The 23,763-nt window shown below is 44.0% G+C and overlaps 1 protein-coding gene across 1 annotated transcript in view; it reads right to left on the bottom strand.

The window, feature by feature from the left end:
* LOC124018336 (dedicator of cytokinesis protein 1-like) overlaps nt 1-23,763 on the bottom strand; it is a 338,789-nt gene that overhangs the window by 103,429 nt on the left and 211,597 nt on the right. The window contains 1 exon segment of the mRNA XM_046333610.1: nt 20,094-20,189. Within this exon segment, the coding sequence (XP_046189566.1) occupies nt 20,094-20,189 (96 nt within the window).

Below are 23,763 nucleotides of genomic sequence, written 5' to 3'. Positions count from 1 at the left end.
CACAGCTCTACGGTGCACTGTACAGTAACTCACAGGTATGCAGTGTAACAGTAGTGCAGTGGACTGTACAGTAACTCACAGCTCTACAGTACACTGTACAGCAACTCACAGCTCTACAGTGCACTGTACAGTAACTCAGAGGTCTACAGTGCACTCTACAGTAACTCAGAGGTCTACAGTGCACTTTACAGTAACTCAGAGGTCTACAGTGCACTTTACAGTAACTCAGAGGTCTACAGTGCACTGTACAGTAACTCACAGCTCTACAGTACACTGTACAGTAACTCACAGGTCTGCAGTGCACTGTACAGTAACTCACAGCTCTACAGTGCACTGTACAGTAACTCACAGCTCTACGGTGCACTGTACAGTAACTCACAGGTATGCCGTGTAACAGTAGTTTAGTGCACTGTACAGTAACTCACAGGTATGCAGTGTAATAGTAGTGCAGTGGACTGTACAGTAACTCACAGGTATGCAGTGTAGCAGTAGTGCAGTGGACTGTACAGTAACTCACAGGTATGCAGTGTAACAGTAGTGCAGTGGACTGTACAGTAACTCACAGGTATGCGGTGTAATAGTAGTGCAGTGGACTGTACAGTAACTCACAGGTCTGCAGTGAACAGTAGTGTAGTGCACTGAGGCCAATAGTGTAATGAAGTGTCCTCATCTCTCATCATCTAGAATATCTGAGATGTTTTCCCTCTTCAGGCTTCAATCTCCCTCTGCCGCGCGCACGTACATGCACACAGACAGAGACAGACAGAGACAACTAGGGCTGTGTAAGGAAGAGCATAATTACAAGGCTCTATTCAGAATGATTAATTCACTAATAGCAGTGCTGCTCTGCACAACCCTTCCTCCTTATAAAGGCCTGAGTCGACTAACGACACAGAAGTGCTGAGGGTCCAATAACAGCCACGCCGCCAAACACCTCACTCAGAAACACTCGTGTGTTCTGTTCAGTCCGTGCCAAACGCTAAATGCTGTATATTTCTGCCACTTAGGACATCAGGACGTTGCCTGAGGACAATTAGGGCACATGGCCCTAATGCTAATGTTCTACTGAGATGTGGCCCTAATGCTAAAATTCTACTGAGATGTGGCCCTAATGCTAATGTTCTACTGAGATGTGGCCCTAATGCTAACATTTTAGGAGGTTTTCTAGAGAAGAGAAAACAGAAAAGGTGACAGAATGCACACTAGCATGTATATGTTCCAAATGGCACCCTATTCCCCATGTAGTGCACTACTTTTCACCAGGGACCTATGGGTTCTATTCCCTATGTAGTGCACTACTTTTCACCAGGGACCTATGGGTTCTATTCCCTATGTAGTGCACTACTTTTCACCAGGGACCTATGGGTTCTATTCCCTATGTAGTGCACTACTTTTCACCAGGGACCTATGGGTTCTATTCCCTATGTAGTGCACTACTTTTCACCAGGGCCCTATGGGTTCTATTCCCTATGCAGTGCACTACTTTTCACCAGGGACCTATGGGTTCTATTCCCTATGTAGTGCACTACTTTTCACCAGGGACCTATGGGTTCTATTCCCTATGTAGTGCACTTTTCACTTTTCTATTCCAGGGACTACTTTTCACCAGGGACCTATGGGTTCTATTCCCTATGTAGTGCACTACTTTTCACCAGGGACCTATGGGTTCTATTCCCTATGTAGTGCACTACTTTTCACCAGGGACCTATGGGTTCTATTCCCTATGACCAGGGCCCGTAGGTTGGAACAGGATGCCATTTGTGACACAGCTCATCAGTAATTGGCTAGAGGTAGATTTCACTACCGTGACTCCCGTTCTAAACCAGATAAAGCCAGAACACCCCCCCACCCCCGACATGACTCTTTCAGGAGTGTTTTAAACAGCCCTCTCAGAGAGAATACATTATGAGAAAACATGACTCAGTGTGCTGAGTGAGCAAGGTCGCTGCAGCGTTTCCATCTGAAGTGAATGTGTGCATGTCGCTCACGTTCCAGTGTGCAGCTTGAAGTGTCTACTGTAGTTTGTTGAAGTGACTACTGTAGTTTGTTGAAGTGTCTACTGTAGTTTGTTGAAGTGTCTACTGTAGTTTGTTGAAGTGTCTACTGTAGTTTGTTGAAGTGTCTACTGTAGTATGTTGAAGTGTCTACTGTAGTTTGTTGAAGTGTCTACTGTAGTTTGTTGAAGTGTCTACTGTAGTTTGTTGAAGTGTCTACTGTAGTTTGTTGAAGTGTCTACTGTAGTTTGTTGAAGTGTCTACTGTAGTTTGTTGAAGTGACTACTGTAGTTTGTTGAAGTGTCTACTGTAGTTTGTTGAAGTGACTACTGTAGTTTGTTGAAGTGTCTACTGTAGTTTGTTGAAGTGTCTACTGTAGTTTGTTGAAGTGTCTACTGTAGTTTGTTGAAGTGTCTACTGTAGTTTGTTGAAGTGTCTACTGTAGTTTGTTGAAGTGTCTACTGTAGTTTGTTGAAGTGTCTACTGTAGTTTGTTGAAGTGACTACTGTAGTTTGTTGAAGTGACTACTGTAGTTTGTTGAAGTGTCTACTGTAGTTTGTTGAAGTGTCTACTGTAGTTTGTTGAAGTGTCTACTGTAGTTTGTTGAAGTGTCTACTGTAGTTTGTTGAAGTGTCTACTGTAGTTTGTTGAAGTGTCTACTGTAGTTTGTTGAAGTGTCTACTGTAGTTTGTTGAAGTGTCTACTGTAGTTTGTTGAAGTGTCTACTGTAGTTTGTTGAAGTGTCTACTGTAGTTTGTTGAAGTGTCTACTGTAGTTTGTTGAAGTGTCTACTGTAGTTTGTTGAAGTGTCTACTGTAGTTTGTTGAAGTGTCTACTGTAGTTTGTTGAAGTGTCTACTGTAGTTTGTTGAAGTGTCTACTGTAGTTTGTTGAAGTGACTACTGTAGTTTGTTGAAGTGTCTACTGTAGTTTGTTGAAGTGACTACTGTAGTTTGTTGAAGTGTCTACTGTAGTTTGTTGAAGTGACTACTGTAGTTTGTTGAAGTGTCTACTGTAGTTTGTTGAAGTGTCTACTGTAGTTTGTTGAAGTGTCTACTGTAGTTTGTTGAAGTGTCTACTGTAGTTTGTTGAAGTGTCTACTGTAGTTTGTTGAAGTGTCTACTGTAGTTTGTTGAAGTGACTACTGTAGTTTGTTGAAGTGACTTTCTAGTGTTTTGATGTATTGCTGAAATGGAAGTATCCAAACCTACTGTATGACTGTTTCTCTCTCTGTATTGCAGTGTAGATCTGACTGTTTCTCTCCCTCTCTGTATTGCAGTGTAGATCTGACTGTTTCTCTCTCTCTCTGTATTGCAGTGTAGATCTGACTGTTTCTCTCTCTCTCTGTATTGCAGTGTAGATCTGACTGTTTCTCTCTCTCTCTCTGTATTACAGTGTAGATCTGACTGTTTCTCTCTCTGTATTGCAGTGTAGATCTGACTGTTTCTCTCTCTGTATTGCAGTGTAGATCTGACTGTTTCTCTCTCTGTATTGCAGTGTAGATCTGACTGTTTATATCTCTGTATTGCAGTGTAGATCTGAATGTTTCTCTCTCTGTATTGCAGTGTAGATCTGACTGTTTCTCTCTGTATTGCAGTGTAGATCTGACTGTTTCTCTCTCTCTCTCTCTGTATTGCAGTGTAGATCTGACTGTTTCTCTTTCTCTCTGTATTGCAGTGTAGATCTGACTGTTTCTCTCTCTGTATTGCAGTGTAGATCTGACTGTTTTGCTCTCTGTATTGCAGTGTAGATCTGACTGTTTCTCTCTGTATTGCAGTGTAGATCTGACTGTTTATATCTCTGTATTGCAGTGTAGATCTGAATGTTTCTCTCTCTGTATTGCAGTGTAGATCTGACTGTTTCTCTCTCTGTATTGCAGTGTAGATCTGACTGTTTATATCTCTGTATTGCAGTGTAGATCTGAATGTTTCTCTCTCTGTATTGCAGTGTAGATCTGACTGTTTATCTCTCTGTATTGCAGTGTAGATCTGACTGTTTCTCTCTGTATTGCAGTGTAGATCTGACTGTTTCTCTCTCTGTATTGCAGTGCAGATCTGAATGTTTCTCTCTCTGTATTGCAGTGTAGATCTGACTGTTTCTCTCTGTATTGCAGTGTAGATCTGACTGTTTATATCTCTGTATTGCAGTGTAGATCTGAATGTTTCTCTCTCTGTATTGCAGTGTAGATCTGACTGTTTCTCTCTGTATTGCAGTGTTGATCTGACTGTTTCTCTCTCTCTCTGTATTGCAGTGTAGATCTGACTGTTTCTCTCTCTCTGTATTGCAGTGTAGATCTGACTGTTTCTCTCTCTCGCTGTATTGCAGTGTAGATCTGACTGTTTCTCTCTCTGTATTGCAGTGTAGATCTGACTGTTTCTCTCTCTCTGTATTGCAGTGTAGATCTGACTGTATCTCTCTATGTATTGCAGTGTAGATCTGACTGTCTCTCTGTATTGCAGTGTCTTGTAGATCTGTGTTTTTTTCTCTCTGTGTGTATTGCTGTGTGGAGCCCAATGTGATTGTATCTCTGTATCTGTCACAGTGTTAAACTAACGTCTCTCTCTGTCACAGTGTAAAACTAACGTCTCTCTCTGTCACAGTGTTAAACTAACGTCTCTCTCTGTCACAGTGTTAAACTAACGTCTCTCTCTGTCACAGTGTTAAACTAACGTCTCTCTCTGTCACAGTGTGGAGCTGGACTTCAAACAGCAGGAAGACAAGCTGCATCCCCTGATGAAGAGGCTGTGTCCCTTAGAGGACCCCCACTTCTCTCTGCCTTACCCCCCTGAGGCCTTCACCTCCACCCCTAAACGCAAGGCCAAGGCCGACTCCAAGAAGCACGCCCGATGGAGACTCTGGTTCCTCTGAGACACAGCAGGAATTAATATCCAAAAACCCCAAACGTCGTCGTCTTCGGTCAGACAGAGCAACAAGTTGACGACTCCGTCTGCACTGCGGGATGAGGGACGAGCGTCGGGGGGTGACGTCACCTATTGGATTTACGGAAGAAAATGGGACGAGCGTCGGGGGGTGATGTCACCTATTGGTTTTACGGAAGACAATGGGACGAGCGTCGGGGGGTGACGTCACCTATTGGATTTACGGAAGACAATGGGACGAGCGTCGGGGGGTGACGTCACCTATTGGTTTTACGGAAGACAATGGGACGAGCGTCGGGGGGTGACGTCACCTATTGGATTTACGGAAGACAATGGGACGAGCGTCGGGGGGTGACGTCACCTATTGGATTTACGGAAGACAATGGGACGAGCGTCGGGGGGGGTGACGTCACCTATTGGATTTACGGAAGACAACGGGACGAGCGTCGGGGGGGTGACGTCACCTATTGGATTTACGGAAGACAATGGGCCGAACTCTGATTCAGCAGGATGCCTTTGATTTATCCCATCTATCGATTTATTCATCTTTTGGATCACAACAAAAAAACAGAATCCCAATGAAAGGTTTTTTCATGGCCTGGTAACCTCAATCTATCTAAAACTGGTGAGCCCTTCTAATAATGACAACAGTGGATATTATTTTGGTTTTGGAAAGAGCTCAGGATCTGTAAAAAAAAAAAAAAAAACATGAAATATGGCCCCCCCCCCTAACAGAGAATTTGAATATTTAGTCACTGTTTTCCGCCCCCAAACCGATCTAATTTCCCGAAGCAGAGGATTAAATTACACTGTGGCAGTTATTTTCAGATGAACAAGGTGACAGGCTGAAATAGGATTTCCTCTACCCTCACATTTACATCTATTTCTTGTTGTAGCTCTACGGGAGTCTATGGGAGTCTATGGGAGTCTATGGGAGTCTACGGGAGTCTACGGGAGTCTATGGGAGTCTATGGGAGTCTATGGGAGTCTATGGGAGTCTACGGGAGTCTACGGGAGTCTACGGGAGTCTATGGGAGTCTATGGGAGTCTACGGGAGTTTTTGAATTGAATGACATTATTTATGGGATCGTTCAGCAACGACCGTCTCTCTCCATCTCCCTCGAGACCGAGTCTTTAATGTGTTGTATATTTGTATCTCTTTGACATTGCTGGAGGTATGGAGAGGAAGTGGACAGTTCTCAAGCATGGCGCTCCTTTCTCCGTGCTCTGACCACTACATCAACGGCACAACCTACTTGATTAACTATGTTCAGGAAGACTTTTCTCCGCAGTGACTCGAAAGAAAAAAAAATACTATTTTGACAATAATCATCATGAATAATGTGTTATGGATCGTCGAACAGCAAAGGAGATAATGAAGACGACATCACGGATCAGGACGACTGAAACGGACCCAGGACGATGAGTCTCCAAGGAGATGTACATGATGTGCTTGTAACTGCCAGAATAAAGGAAACACTTGGAGTAAATTTGGGTTCTGCTGGTTCTGTTATGGTTTGGGGGTCATTCTCCTGGCACGGTTTAGGTCCAGTCAGCCCCTTCGAAGAGCAGGGTAAACGCCAGTAGACACATAGCCAATCAACCAATGGGGAAGCGTTTATATCCTCATAGGAGTGGATGACAATAACCCCCCCCCCCACACACACACGGGAACACGTTGTCACTGAATGGCTTTTCCACCCCCGTCAACAAAAAAACAAATAATGGAATTTCTCATCACATCCCTGGAAGAGCGTTTCAGACCCTTGTAGAATCTCTACCAAGGTGGATTGAAGCTGTTCTGGCTGCTGGTGACCCAACACCCAATTAAGACATTTTAATGGTAGTGTTTCCTTTATTTTGGCAGTTACATGTCTCTTCGCATAAATTTACTTTTGAAATGAAACGATGACTACAAAAAAATAACATTTTTTTTTTATATAAACATTTGCAAAGTTTGGAGGCATTTCAATGTACTTATTTTTCCTTCTACACAGGGATATAATGAAGTTATATCCGAGTTGGTTTTGTTGTGTTCCCAAAACACTGCTGTGAAAGGGAATGTCCAGATTTCAATGTACTTATTTTTCCTTCTACACAGGGATATAATGAAGTTATATCCGAGTTGGTTTTGTTGTGTTCCCAAAACACTGCTGTGAAAGGGAATGTCCAGATGTAATGGAAAAATACAACACAAAGAAACTGAATGGATTCACTACGTTCTACTGCTGATCTACTATTTGATTGGTCGAGGAACAAAAGGTCTCTCTCTCTCTCTCTCACACACACTCTCTCACACTCACACGCGCTAACACACACAACCTCTGATGCATTCTCTTAGAACCCAGGATGTGTGTCAGTTCTCTCACCAAGCATTAAACTCCTACACAGCACACACACAGACACCGACACACAGAGAGGTATATTAGCTTGTATAACACCAGTATATCATGCTACGTCAGGCTAAAGAGTGAATCCTAACTTCCAGGTAAATGTTGACTTAGTCACACAGGGACAAATGGGAGACGACTGTAAAGGAGCATTTGACTTAAGTGGAAGTCAGAATGCACTCCTAAAAGCAAAGCCAAGAGGCCTGAAGGAGCCACTGAGGAATACAGCATAACTACAGTACTGAATACGGACAGTCTGTAGCCTTGGTGCAGTACTGAATACAGCCAGTCTGTAGCATTTACATTTACATTTAAGTAATTTGGCAGACGCTCTTATCCAGAGCGACTTACAAATTGGTGCATTCACCTTATGACATCCAGTGGAACAGTCACTTTACAATAGTGCATCTATATCTTAAAGGGGGGGGGGAGAGGGAATACTTATCCTATCCTAGGTATTCCTTAAAGAGGTGGGGTTTCAGGTGTCTCCGGAAGGTGGTGATTGACTCCGCTGTCCTGGCGTCGTGAGGGAGTTTGTTCCACCATTGGGGGGCCAGAGCAGCGAACAGTTTTGACTGGGCTGAGCGGGAGCTGTACTTCCTCAGTGGTAGGGAGGCGAGCAGGCCAGAGGTGGATGAACGCAGTGTAGCCTTGGTGCAGTACTGAATACAGACAGTCTGTAGCCTTGGTGCAGTACTGAATACAGCCAGTCTGTAGCCTTGGTGCAGTACTGAATACAGCCAGTCTGTAGCCTTGGTGCAGTACTGAATACAGCCAGTCTGTAGCCTTGGTGCAGTACTGAATACAGCCAGTCTGTAGCCTTGGTGCAGTACTGAATACAGACAGTCTGTAGCCTTGGTGCAGTACTGAATACAGACAGTCTGTAGCCTTGGTGCAGTACTGAATACAGCCAGTCTGTAGCCTTGGTACAGTACTGAATACAGACAGTCTGTAGCCTTGGTGCAGTACTGAATACAGACAGTCTGAATACAGACAGTCTGTAGCCTTGGTGCAGTACTGAATACAGACAGTCTGTAGCCTTGGTGCAGTACTGAATACAGCCAGTCTGTAGCCTTGGTGCAGTACTGAATACAGACACCCTGTAGCCTTGGTACAGTATTGAATACAGACACCCTGTAGCCTTGGTGCAGTACTGAATACAGCCAGTCTGTAGCCTTGGTGCAGTACTGAATACAGACAGTCTGTAGCCTTGGTGCAGTACTGAATACAGCCAGTCTGTACTGAATACAGCCAGTCTGTAGCCTTGGTGCAGTACTGAATACAGACAGTCTGTAGCCTTGGTGCAGTACTGAATACAGCCAGTCTGTAGCCTTGGTGCAGTACTGAATACGGACAGTCTGTAGCCTTGGTGCAGTACTGAATACAGACAGTCTGTAGCCTTGGTGCAGTACTGAATACAGACAGTCTGAATACAGACACCCTGTAGCCTTGGTGCAGTACTGAATACGGACAGTCTGTAGCCTTGGAGCAGTACTGAATACGGCCAGTCTGTAGCCTTGGTGCAGTACTGAATACAGCCAGTCTGTAGCCTTGGTGCAGTACTGAATACAGCCAGTCTGTAGCCTTGGTGCAGTACTGACTACATGCTTTTTACTTAAACTTTTCAACAGATTCACTGATGATACTTTTTAGATTTTTATTTATTTAAATAAAAAATAAAAAACAGCAATTTCAACAACAACAAATAAAGGACATTTAAAATGGAACCGTGTTTTTAAATCAACAACAACAACATCCACGGACAGTAATCATTCGTATCACGCAGCACAGAAGTACATTGAAGAGTGTACAGTGTGACATTTCTTTGATTATGTTGTACAGCATCTCATAGGGCTAATAACTTAAAACAGAGCGGGGCTTTACAGCGGCTAGATACATTACAGGAACGACATTATTAAGTGATTTTATAGGAATGACATTATTAAGTTGCAGAGTCCCGGATGAAGCCAAAAAACTAACAGTGTTCCACGGAGACGTGTCAAAGTGGTTTGATTCAACTAAAGGGGCAAACAGATCATTCAATGCCACCAAACAACTCAACACCACACAATAACACTGCTGTGTAGGGATGTATACTACTGGTACAATACTGGTATTAGTACTACTGGTTATATACTACTGGTACATCACTGGCATTAGTACTACTGGTTATATACTACTGCTACAATACTGGTATTAGTACTACTGGTTATATACTACTGGTACAATACTGGTATTAGTACTACTGGTTATATACTACTGGTACATCACTGGCATTAGTACTACTGGTTATATACTACTGGTTATATACTACTAGTACAATACTGGTATTAGTACTACTGGTTATATACTACTAGTACAATACTGGTATTAGTACTACTGGTTATATACTACTGGTACAATACTGGTATTAGTACTACTGGTTATATACTACTAGTACAATACTGGTATTAGTACTACTGGTAAGGATGGTATACTACTGGTATCATATGGGTAGAATACTGGTATTAGGACTACTGGTAAGGATGGAATACTAATAGTATACTAATGGTATGATTGCTACTGGTATGGGTGGAATACTACTGTAATACAACTGGTATACTACTGGATATGCTACTGGCATTAGTACTACTGGTATTAGTACTGATATACTACTGGTATTAGTACGGATATACTACAGACATACTACTGGTATTAGTACTACATATATTAGTACTGACATACTACTGGCATTCATACTACATATATTAGTACTGATATAATACTGATATTAGTACTACATATATTAGTACTGATATAATACTGATATTCGTACTACATATATTCGTACTACATATATTAGTACTGATATACTACTGGTATTAGTACTACATATATTAGTACTGATATACTACTGGTATTAGTACTGACATACTACTGGTATTAGTACTACATATATTAGTACTGATATACTACTGATATTAGTACTACATATATTAGTACTGATATACTACTGGTATTAGTACTACATATATTAGTACTGACATACTACTGGTATTAGTACTACATATATTAGTACTGATAAATGTAAATGATATACTACTGATATTAGAGCTGACATAATACTGGTATAATACTGATGTATATATTCTATATTCTTCCTCAGCCAGCCCCCATGCACTCTCACTCTCTCTCTCCTTCCTGTTAGCTGATACGTACTTCATTACCAGCACCACTCTCTCTCTCCTTCCTGTTAGCTGATACGTACTTCATTACCAGCACCACTCTCTCTCTCCTTCCTGTTAGCTGATACGTACTACATTACCAGCACCACTCTCTCTCCTTCCTGTTAGCTGATACGTACTTCATTACCAGCACCACTCTCTCTCTCCTTCCTGTTAGCTGATACGTACTTCATTACCAGCACCACTCTCTCTCTCTTCCTGTTAGCTGATACGTACTAGCATTACCAGCACCACTCTCTCTCTCTTCCTGTTAGCTCCTTCTTCCTGTTACTCTCTCTCTCTGCTGATAGCTGACGTACTACATTACCAGCACCACTCTCTCTCCTCTCCTTCCTGTTAGCTGATACGTAGCTGATACTTCATTACCAGCACCACTCTCTCTCTCTCCTTCCTGTTAGCGTACTACATTACCAGCACCACTCTATCTCTCCTTCCTGATACTGTATTCATTACCAGCACCACTCTCTCTCTTTCCTGTTAGCTGATACGCCAGCACCACTCTCTCTCTCCTTCCTGTTAGCTGATACTTCATTACCAGCACCACTCTAGCTGATACGTACTTCATTACCAGCACCACTCTCTCTCTCTTCCTGTTAGCTGATACGTACTTCATTACCAGCACCACTCTCTCTTCCTGTTAGCTGATACGTACTTCATTACCAGCACCACTCTCTCCTTCCTGTTAGCTGATACGTACCAGCACCACTCTCTCAGCTGATACCTTCATTACCAGCACCACTCTCTCTCTCTCTTCCTGTTTGCTGATACTTCATTACCAGCATTACTCTCTCCTTCCTGTTAGCTGATACTACTTCATTACTCCACTCTTCCTGTTAGCTGATACGCACCACTACTTCATTACCAGCACCACTCTCTCTCTCCTTCCTGTTAGCTGATACGTACTTCATTACCAGCACCACTCTCTCTCTCCTTCCTGTTAGCTGATACGTACTTCATTACCAGCACCACTCTCTCTCTTCCTTCCTGTTAGCTGATACGTACTACATTACCAGCACCACTCTCTCTCTCTCCTTCCTGTTACCAGCACCATACTCTCTCCTTCCTGTTAGCTGATACGTACTTCATTACCAGCACCACTCTCTCTCTCTCCTTCCTGTTAGCTGATACGTACTTCATTACCAGCACCACTCTCTCTCTCTCTCCTTCCTGTTAGCTGATTACCAGCACTCTCTCCTTCCTGTTAGCTGATACCACTTCATTACCAGCACCACTCTCCTCCTTCCTGTTAGCTGATACGTACTTCATTACCAGCACCACTCTCTCTCTCTCCTTCCTGTTAGCTGATACGTACTTCATTACCAGCACCACTCTCTCTCTCTCCTTCCTGTTAGCTGATACGTACTTCATTACCAGCACCACTCTCTCTCTCCTTCCTGTTAGCTGATACGTACTTCATTACCAGCACCACTCTCTCTCTCCTTCCTTCCTGTTTAGCTGATCGTCCTTCCTGTTATTACTTCATTACCAGCACACCTGTTAGCTGATACGTACTTCTCTCACCACTCTCTCCTTCCTGTTAGCTGATACGTACTACATTACCAGCACCACTCTCTCCTTCCTGTTAGCTGATACGTACTTCATTACCAGCACCACTCTCTCTCTCCTTCCTGTTTGCTGATACGTACTTCATTACCAGCACCACTCTCTCTCTCTCCTTCCTGTTAGCTGATACGTACTTCATTACCAGCACCACTCTCTCTCTCTCCTTCCTGTTAGCTGATACGTACTACATTACCAGCACCACTCTCTCTCTCTCCTTCCTGTTAGCTGATACGTACTTCATTACCAGCACCACTCTCTCTCTCTCCTTCCTGTTAGCTGATACGTACTTCATTACCAGCACCACTCTCTCTCTCTCTTCCTTCCTGTTAGCTGATACGTTCTTACATTACCAGCACCACTCTCTCTCTGTTAGCTGATACGTACTACATTACCAGCACCACTCTCTCTTGTATTATGGAAGGAGGGTGGGATTCTTCTCCAATAGTTGTACTGTAGCATAAACCATATAAATATATGTTCATCTGTACGTACACCTTAAAAGAAGTGCAATTGATTGCTATGTGCAATACTGTGTATTTTATACTGTTTTTTAAAATATCAAAAAACTGAACGAATTTAATATACAAAAAAATAAAATGTGAAAAATGAGCCGTGTGTTCATGAAGGTCATTACAAAACAAAGATCTCAACATGACATAGAAACACACAAACAAAGATCTCAACATGACAGAGAAACACACAGAGACAAAGATCTCAACATCACATAGAAACACACAGAAACAAAGATCTCAACATCACATAGAAACACACAGAAACAAAGATCTCAACATGACAGAAACAAAGAAACAAACACACACAAACAAAGATCTCAACATGACAGAGAAACACACACAAACCAGATTTGAAAAGGTCTGCTCTGACACTTGGAGAGAACACATCTGCATTTTGGAACATAGGAGGGGAGAACATACAGTTGAAGTCGGAAATGTACTTACACTTTGGTTGGAGACCAAAAATGTGTTTTTCAATCACTCCACACATCTCTCATTAACAAACTATAGTTTTGGCAAGTCGGTTAGGACATCTACTTTGTGGATGACACATGTAATTTTTCCAACAATTGTTTACAGACAGATGTACTGTATCACAATTCCAGTGGGTCAGAAGTTTACATACACTAAGTTGACTGTGCCTTTAAAAATCTTGGAAAATTCCAGAAAATGTCATGGCTTTAGAAGCTTCTGATAGGCTAATAACTTGAGTCAATTGGAGGTGTACCTGTGGATGTATTTCAAGGCCTACCTTCAAACTCAGTGCCTCTTTGCTTGACTTCATGTGCAAATCAAAAGAAATCAGTCAAGACCTCTGAAAAAAAATTGTAGACCTCCACCATTTTGGTTCATCCTTGAGAGCAATTTCCAAACGCCTGAAGGTACCACATTCATCTGTACAAACAATAGTACGCAAGTATAAACACCATGGGACCAGGCAGCCATCATACCGCTCAGGAAGGAGATGCGTTCTGTCTCCTAGAGATAAATGTACTTCGGTGCGAAAAGTACAAATCAATCCCAGAATAACAGCAAAGGACCTTGTGAAGATGCTGGAGGAAACAGGTACAAAAGTATCTATATCCACAGTAAAACGAGTCCTATATCAACATAACCTGAAAGGTTGCTCAGCAAAACACTGCTCCAAAACTTCCATAAAAAAAGCCAGACTACGGTTGCAACTGCACACGAGGACAAAGATCGTACTTTTTGGAGAAATGTCCTCCTGGTCTGATGAAACAAAAATAGAACTGTTTGGTCATAATGGCCATCATTATGTTTGGAGGAAAAAGGGGGAGTCTTGCAAGCCGAAGAACACCATCCCAACCGTGAAGCACGGGGTTGGCAGCATCACAAAAGGGGGAGTCTTGCAAGCCGAAGAACACCATCCCAACCGTGAAGCACGGGGTTGGCAGCATCACAAAAGGGGGAGTCTTGCAAGCCGAAGAACACCATCCCAACCGTGAAGCATGGGGATGGCGGCATCATATATAACGTTAACTACTGATATGTTCTAGGGGAGATTTTGAGACCTCAAGGGGCATCAGGTACTGGGCTGGGATGTTTAACAACAGCATGTCCATCATTTAGTGATAAATCACTCAAACCATTTCTAAAGTCTAACTAGCACATGAGATGAGCCACGCAAAAATACCTTTATTTAAGAACAAATTCTTATTTTCAATGACGGCCTAGGAACGTTTAACTGCCTATTCAGGGGCAGAACGACAGATTTGTCCCTTGTCAGCTCGGGGGTTTGAACTTGCAACCTTCCGGTTAATAGTCCAACTCTCTAACCACTAGGCTACCCTGCCGCCCCAATAGTAAATGGTTTATAAGTATATACATCTTATGAAAGTTCTTACCAATCACTTCACCAGGTGAAATCCCATTGAGGCTAACAACCTATGTTGCGAAGGGCGACCTGGCAAGAAGGTAAAACATGGAGACAGCAGCGTCCATAAAACAGAGAAATACAGAACAAGACAAAGTGTCACAGGTTAAAGATTAGATAACGACTGCAGTTATCACAAACAGTGTTGGCGATCAGAGTCTTAAAAACAGACAAGGACACTAAACTCTCCTAACTTTACAATCTTCAGAAGCATGTTCCAGGATGAAGGGGCATTATGGGAATTTTTGTATTTGTTTTTTCCACCCCCCCCCCCCCATCTCAGTTCTAGCCTTTGGAACAGACAAGGAAATACATCAACATGTGGTTTATAAATGTGTGAATAACTATCTTAAAGACGTAACGATGAATAAATGAATCATTTACTAATCCATTGTAAGTGTTATATTATGTGGTGTTGGTCGGTAGTGATAGAGATCCTAAATATCCTGATAGAGATACTAGTAATATGATGCTGGTTTTAAAACCAACTGACACAGCAGGCAGCTAGCTGGAGGACGGGTCTAGAAAGGACGACACGTTGTGTGTTCATCTCTACGAGGGAACGCAGGGCGCTGCTCGTCTGCATCAACACATTATGATGCAGCGCCATATCTCACTATGATTCTGCTTTCTGTGCGTGTCCTGCTGCAGTACTGTGGGTAGCGTGAAGTGGTGGAGAACAGGACTACAGACAGGCTGTATTACACTGAGGATGGAATCAGAACTCATTACAATCAGGATGGAATCAGAACTAATTACACTGAGGATGGAATCAGAACTAATTACAATCAGGATGGAATCAGAACTAATTACATTGAGGATGGAATCAGAGCTGTATTACACTGAGGATGGAATCAGAACTAATTACAATCAGGATGGAATCAGAGCTGTATTACAATCAGGATGGAATCAGAACTAATTACAATCAGGATGGAATCAGAGCTGTATTAAACTGAGGATGGAATCAGAACTAATTACAATCAGGATGGAATCAGAGCTGTATTAAACTGAGGATGGAATCAGAACTAATTACAATCAGGATGGAATCAGAACTAATTACACTGAGGATGGAATCAGAGCTGTATTACACTGAGGATGGAATCAGAACTAATTACAATCAGGATGGAATCAGAGCTGTATTACAATCAGGATGGAATCAGAGCTGTATTAAACTGAGGATGGAATCAGAACTAATTACAATCAGGATGGAATCAGAGCTGTATTAAACTGAGGATGGAATCAGAACTAATCACAATCAGGATGGAATCAGAGCTGTATTAAACTGAGGATGGAATCAGAACTAATTACAATCAGGATGGAATCAGAGCTGTATTAAACTGAGGATGGAATCAGAACTAATTACAATCAGGATGGAATCAGAGCTGTATTAAACTGAGGATGGAATCAGAACTAATTACAATCAGGATGGAATCAGAGCTGTATTACACTGATGATGGAATCAGAACTAATTACAATCAGGATGGAATCAGAGCTGTATTAAACTGAGGATGGAATCAGAACTAATTACAATCAGGATGGAATCAGAGCTGTGGAATTAATTACTGAGGATGGAATCAGAACTGTATTACAATCAGGGATGGAATCAGAGCTGTATTAAACTGAGGATGGAATCAGAGCTGTATTACAATCAGGATGGAATCAGAGCTGTATTACAATCAGGATGGAATCAGAGCTGTATTAAACTGAGGATGGAATCAGAACTAATTACAATCAGGATGGAATCAGAGCTGTATTAAACTGAGGATGGAATCAGAACTAATTACAATCAGGATGGAATCAGAGCTGTATTAAACTGAGGATGGAATCGGAACTAATTACAATCAGGATGGAATCAGAGCTGTATTACAATGAGGATGGAATCAGAGCTGTATTAAACTGAGGAGAGAATCAGAGCTGTTTACACTGAGGAGAGAATCAGAGCTGTATTACACTGAGGATGGAATCAGAACTAATTACAATCAGGATGGAATCAGAGCTGTATTAAAGTGAGGATGGAATCAGAGCTGTATTACACTGAGGATGGAATCAGAGTTGTATTAATCTGAGGATGGAATTAGAGCTGTATTAAACTGAGGATGGAATCAGAGCTGTATTACACTGAGGATGGAATCACTGCTGTATTACAATCACGATGGAATCAGAACTAATTACAATCAGGATGGAATCAGAGCTGAGTGGGAGAATGAGAGGGTAGAGAGAGGGGAGAATGAGAGGGGAGAAAGAGGGGAGAGAGAGGGAGAATGAGAGGGGAGAGAGAGGGAGAATGAGAGGGTAGAGGAATCAGAGGGAGAATGAGAGGGGAGGAATCAGAGAGGAGAATGAGAGGGATGGAGAATGAGAGGGGAGAATGAGAGGATGGAGAATGAGAGGGGAGAATGAGAGGGAGAATGAGAGGGGAGAGAGGAGGAATCAGAGGATGGAATGAGCTGTAGGGGAGAATGAGAGGGGAATCAGAGAATGAGAGGGGAGAATGAGAGGGGAATCAGAGAGGATGGAATCAGAGCTGTAGAGGAGAATCAGAGGATGAATCAGAGGGAGAGGAATCAGAACTAATTACAATCAGGAGAATGAGAGGGAGAATGAGATGGAATCAGAGCTGTAGAATGGAGAGGGGAATCAGAGAATGAGGAGGAATCAGAACTAATTACAATCAGGAGAATGAGAGGAGAATGAGAGGGATGGAGAATGAGAGGATGGAATCAGAGAATGAGAGGGGAGAATGAGAGGGGAGAATGAGAGGGGAGAATGAGAGGGAGAATGAGAGGCAGAGAGGAGAGGGGAGAGAGTGGGAGAGAGTGGGAAATGAGAGGGGGGAATGAGAGGGGAGAATGAGAGGGGAGAATGAGAGGGGAGAATGAGAGGGGAGAATGAGAGGGGAGAATGAGAGGGGAGAATGAGAGGGGAGAATGAGAGGGGAGAATGAGCGGGGAGAATGAGAGGGGAGAATGAGAGGGGAGAGAGGGGAGAGAGAGGGAGAACGAGAGGGGAGAGAGGGGAGAGAGAGGGAGAATGAGAGGGGAAAGGGAGAATAGAGAAATTTAAAGGATAAATGTACATCTAAGTGGCTTCCTGCAACTCAGCTCAGAAGAACAAGGTCAGTTAGATGCAGTCAGTCTAACTGGGTCTCGGGTCCGTTCGGAATTCAATCCTGTTCTTATTGATCATTAAATAATAATATACTGACTGCTTTACATGCAACGACTGACAGCAACTCACAGAGACAGAGGGCTGAGAGTTGAGGCTCACACACAGTCAGACAGTAGTGGGGTTTAGGTAGGTCTCTAAGGGGAGACAGTCAGACTGTAGTGGGGTTGAAGTCTCTAAGGATAGACAGTCAGACTGTAGTGGGGTTGAGGTCTCTAAGGATAGACAGTCAGACTGTAGTGGGGTTGAGGTCTCTAAGGAGAGACAGTCAGACTGTAGTGGGGTTGAGGTCTCTAAGGGGAGACAGTCAGACTGTAGTGGGGTTAAGGCAGGTCTCTAAGGAGAGACAGTCAGACTGTAGTGGGGTTGAGGTCTCTAAGGAGAGACAGTCAGACTGTAGTGGGGTTAAGGCAGGTCTCTAAGGAGAGACAGTCAGACTGTAGTGGGGTTGAGGTCTCTAAGGAGAGACAGTCAGACTGTAGTGGGGTTAAGGCAGGTCTCTAAGGAGAGACAGTCAGACTGTAGTGGGGTTAAGGCAGGTCTCTAAGGAGAGACAGTCAGACTGTAGTGGGGTTAAGGCAGGTCTCTAAGGAGAGACAGTCAGACTGTAGTGGGGTTAAGGTAGGTCTCTAAGGAGAGACAGTCAGACTGTAGTGGGGTTAAGGCTGGGCTCTAAGACTGTAGTGGGGTTGAGGCAGGTCTCTAAGGAGAGACAGTCAGACTGTAGTGGGGTTAAGGCAGGTCTCTAAGGAGAGATAGTCAGACTGTAGTGGGGTTAAGGTAGGTCTCTAAGGAGAGACAGTCAGACTGTAGTGGGGTTAAGGCAGGTCTCTAAGGAGAGACAGTCAGACTGTAGTGGGGTTAAGGCAGGTCTCTAAGGAGAGACAGTCAGACTGTAGTGGGGTTAAGGCAGGTCTCTAAGGAGAGACAGTCAGACTGTAGTGGGGTTTAGGTCTAATGAGAGCCAGTCAGCCTGTAGTGGGGTTAAGGCAGGTCTCTAAGGAGAGACAGTCAGACTGTAGTGGGGTTAAGGCAGGTCTCTAAGGAGAGACAGTCAGCCTCGTGTAAATGGATGAGTGCCCTGTCAGACTGTAGTGGGGTTGAGGTAGGGAGGAGAGACAGTCAGCCTCAGGATGACGACGGCACAGTTACAGAATGATTTACCAGTGAATTAATTGTCTCAGAGTTCCAGCTGAGAGGATGATTGGCTCGGCCTCAGTGTCACAGAACCAGGGTGCCAAATGGAACCCTGTTCGCTAAATAGAACCACTACTTTAGACCACAGCCCTATAGGAGGCCAATAGGACATAGTGTACCATTCAGGACAAAAAGAATCCACTGATTAGATAACTCACAGAGAACCTGCATGGGTCTGGCTTTAGGAACGATGTCTGTATTAGGTGACGGAACACACACACACACGGAACACACACACACGGAACACACACACACGGTACACACACACACGGTACACACACACACCGTACACACACACACAGAACACACACACACCGAACACACACACACGGAACACACACACACGGAACACACACACACGGAACACACACACACGGAACACACACACACGGTACACACACACACGGTACACACACACACGGTACACACACACACACGGAACACACACACACACGGAACACACACACTTGGAACACACACACACACGGAACACACACACACGGTACACACACACACGGAACACACACACAGTACACACGGTACACACACACGGTACACACACACACGGAACACACACACACACGGAACACACACACGGAACACACACACACGGTACACACACACGGTACACACTGAAACATGTCGGGGCTCATCAAGCAGATGAGAGCAGTGAGGAGATCAATGAATCCCTGTGTGAGTCGAGGGAACCTTTGGACTGAATCTACATGAAGCTGTGTGAGTCGAGGGAACCTTTAGACTGAATCTACATGAAGCTGTGTGAGTCGAGGGAACCTTTAGACTGAATCTACATGAAGCTGTGTGAGTCGAGGGAACCTTTAGACTGAATCTACATGAAGCTGTGTGAGTCGAGGGAACCTTTAGACTGAATCTACATGAAGCTGTGTGAGTCGAGGAAACCTTTGGGCTGAATCTACATGAAGCTGTGTGAGTCGAGGGAACCTTTAGACTGAATCTACATGAAGCTGTGTGAGTCGAGGGAACCTTTAGACTGAATCTACATGAAGCTGTGTGAGTCGAGGGACGACTCACTTACAACACGGTTTCTATCGCTCTGTGGTGCTCTGGGTTGAAGTTGATGTCGCAGAGGGACGATTAGAGTTTCAAAATTCTAGAAACTTTTATCAGAAGTTGCCAGGGTTTTTCCTGAAATCCTGGTTGTCAGATTCACAGACACGGTAGAGTAGGGAAGAAGTAGGAAGAGAGTTTTAGGAGGTTCACGAGGTTGGTTTGGGAGGTTTGAAGAAGAGTCACTTACAATGAGAGGAGAGTCCCTGCCCATGGAGATGACTGTTCTGTTGACGGTCCTCAGGAGCTTCTCCATGATGATCTGGACGTGCCACTGAGTAGGACCCTGGACACGAGGAGGAGGAGGAAGAGGAGGGAGGAGGAGGAAGAGGAGGAGGAGGATGGAGGAGGAGGAGGGAGGAGGGGAGGGAGGAGGAGGAGGGAGGAGGAGGAGGGAGGAGGATGAGGAGGGAGGAGGATGAGGAGGGGGGAGGATGGAGGAGGAGGAGGAGGAGGAGGAGGAGGAGGGGATGAGGGAGGAGGAGAAAGAGGAGGAGGAGGAGGAGGAGGAGGGATGGGAGGAGGAGGAGGGAGGAGAAAGGAGGAGGGATGAGGAGGGAGGATGAGGAGGGAGGGAGGATGAGGAGGGAGGAGGATGAGGAGGAGGAGAGGGAGGGAGGAGGAGGGAGGGAGGAGAAAGAGGAGGAGAGAAGAGGAGGAGGAGGGGAGGAGGAGGAGGAGGAGGAGGAGGGAGGGAGGAGGAGGAGGGAGGAGGAGGGAGGAGGGAGGGAGGAGGAGAGTAGGAGGGAGGAGGGAGGATGAAGGAGGAGGGAGGGAGGAGGAGGAGGAGGAGGAAGAGGAGGGAGGAGGGAGGGAGGAGGAGGAGGAGGGAGGAGGGAGGGAGGAGGAGAGGAGAGGAGGAGAGGAGGAGGGAGGAGGAGGAAGAGGGAGGGAGGAGGATGAGGATGAGGAGGGAGGAGGATGAGGAGGGAGGAGGAGGGAGGGAGGAGGGAGGGAGGAGGAGAGGAGGAGGAGGGAGGAGGAGGGAGGAGGAGGGAGGAGGGGGGAGGGGAGGAGGGAGGAGGAGAGGAGGGGAGGAGGAGAATGAGGAGGGAGGAGGTGGGAGGAGAAGAGAGGAGGAGGAGGAGGGGAAAGAAGAGGAGGAGGAGGAGAAAGAGGAGGAGAAAGAGGAGGAGAAAGAGGAGGATGAGGAGGATTAGGAGGATGAGGAGAAAGAGGAGGATGATGAGGATGAGAAAGAGGAGGATGAGGAGGAGAAAGAGGAGGATGAGGAGGATTAGGAGGATGAGGAGAAAGAGGAGGATGATGAGGAGGAGAAAGAGGGGGATGAGGAGGAGGAGAAAGAGGAGGATGAGGAGGATGAGGAGGAGGAGAAAGAGGAGGATGAGGAGGAGGAAGAGGAGGATGAGGAGGAGGAGAAAGAGGAGGATGAGGAGGAGGAGAAAGAGGAGGATGAGGAGGAGGAGAAAGAGGAGGATGAGGAGGAGAAAGAGGAGGATGAGGAGGATTAGGAGGATGAGGAGAAAGAGGAGATGATGAGGAGGACGATGAGGAGGAGGATGAGGAGAAAGAGGAGATGATGAGGAGGACGATGAGGAGGAGGATGAGGAGAAAGAGGAGGAGGATGAGGAGAAAGAGGAGGATGAGGAGAAAGAGGAGGAGGATGAGGAGAAAGAGGAGGAGGATGAGGAGAAAGAGGAGGAGGACAAGAGATTATGTTAGGCTGATATTTCACTGAGGAAATCTATAGACTCAGAATGTTTTCAACAGTGTATGTTGATATTTATAAAACTGGCTAGTTTGGTTCCTGGATGCTAATTGGCTGAAACAGTAGTTCATCAGACAATATATAACGGGTATGATGCAAAAATGCTTGTTTTATCTCTTAACCAGTTTATAACAGCAATATGGGACCTTGGGGTGTGTGATATATTTAAGGAGTAAGGCATGAGGGTGTGTGGTATATCGCCAATATACCACTGCTAAGAGCTGTTCTTAAGCACGACGCAACGCAGAGTGCCTGGATACACCTGTTAGCTGTGGTATACTGACCATATATCACAACCCCGAGGAGCCTTATTGCTGTTATAAACTGGTTACCAACGTACTTAGAGCAGGGGAAAAAATGTATTTAACTAGGCAAGTCAGTTAAGAACAAACTCTTATTTACAATGACGGCCTACCGGGGAACACTGCCTTGTTCAGGGGGAACAAGAGAGGCCTCTCAGCTGAGAGGATGATTGGCTCGGCCTCAGTGTCACAGAACAACAGATCTTTACCTTGTCAGCTCAGAGATTCGATCTTAAAACCTTCCGGTTACTAGTCCCAACGCTCTAACCACTAGACTATCCTGCCTCCTCTACACTCTAACCACTAGGCTGCCCTGCCTCCTCTACACTCTAACCACTAGGCTACCCTGCCGCCTCTACACTCTAACCACTAGGCTACCCTGCCGCCTCTACACTCTAACCACTAGGCTACCCTGCCTCCTCTACACTGTAACCACTAGGCTACCCTGCCTCCTTTACACACTAACCACTAGACTACCCTGCCGCCCCCATTTTGACGTGTGTTTGGGGTCGTTGTCTTGATGGAAGAACTACTTGGGGCCCATCTTCAGGCGACCACATTTTGGGCTAAAATGTCCTGGTACTTGGTAAAGTTCATGATGCTGTTGAAGCCAAATAGACCCATAACATCAATGATCCACTACCATATTCTACCATAACATCAATGATCCACAACCATATTATACCAGAACATCAATGATCCACTACCATATTATACCATAACATCAATGATCCACAACCATATTATACCATAACATCAATGATCCACTACCATATTATACCATAACATCAATGATCTACTACCATATTCTACCATAACATCAATGATCTACTACCATAACATCAATGATCTACTACCATAACATCAATGATCCACTACCATATTATACCATAACATCAATGATCTACTACCATATTCTACCATAACATCAATGATCCACTACCATAACATCAATGATCTACTACCATATTATACCATAACATCAATGATCTACTACCATATTATACCATAACATCAATGATCTACTACCATATTATACCATAACATCAATGATCTACTACCATAACATCAATGATCCACTACCATATTATACCATAACATCAATGATCTACTACCATATTATACCATAACATCAATGATCTACCACCATAACATCAATGATCTACTACCATATTATACCATAACATCAATGATCCACTACCATATTTTACCATAACATCAATGATCCACTACCATAACATCAATGATCTACTACCATATTATACCATAACATCAATGATCCACTACCATATTATACCATAACATCAATGATCCACTACCATAACATCAATGATCCACTACCATATTATACCATAACATCAATGATCTACTACCATATTATACCATAACATCAATGATCCACTACCATATTGTACCATAACATCAATGATCTACTACCATATTATACCATAACATCAATGATCTACTACCATATTATACCATAACATCAATGATCCACTACCATAACATCAATGATCTACTACCATATCATCAATGATCTACTACCATATTATACCATAACATCAATGATCCACTACCATAACATCAATGATCTACTACCATATTATACCATAACATCAATGATCTACTACCATCAATATCTATACCATAACATCAATGATCCACTACCATATTATACCATAACATCAATGATCCACTACCATATTATACCATAACATCAATGATCCACTACCATATTATACCATAACATCAATGATCCACTACCATATTATACCATAACATCAATGATCCACTACCATAACATCAATGATCCACTACCATATTATACC

This window comes from Oncorhynchus gorbuscha, unplaced genomic scaffold (genome assembly GCF_021184085.1).
Source record: "Oncorhynchus gorbuscha isolate QuinsamMale2020 ecotype Even-year unplaced genomic scaffold, OgorEven_v1.0 Un_scaffold_480, whole genome shotgun sequence".
NCBI classification, from domain to species: Eukaryota; Metazoa; Chordata; class Actinopteri; order Salmoniformes; family Salmonidae; genus Oncorhynchus; species Oncorhynchus gorbuscha.
The sequence above is the reverse complement of the archived record's forward strand: the minus strand, read 5'-3'. Positions and strand labels throughout refer to the sequence as shown.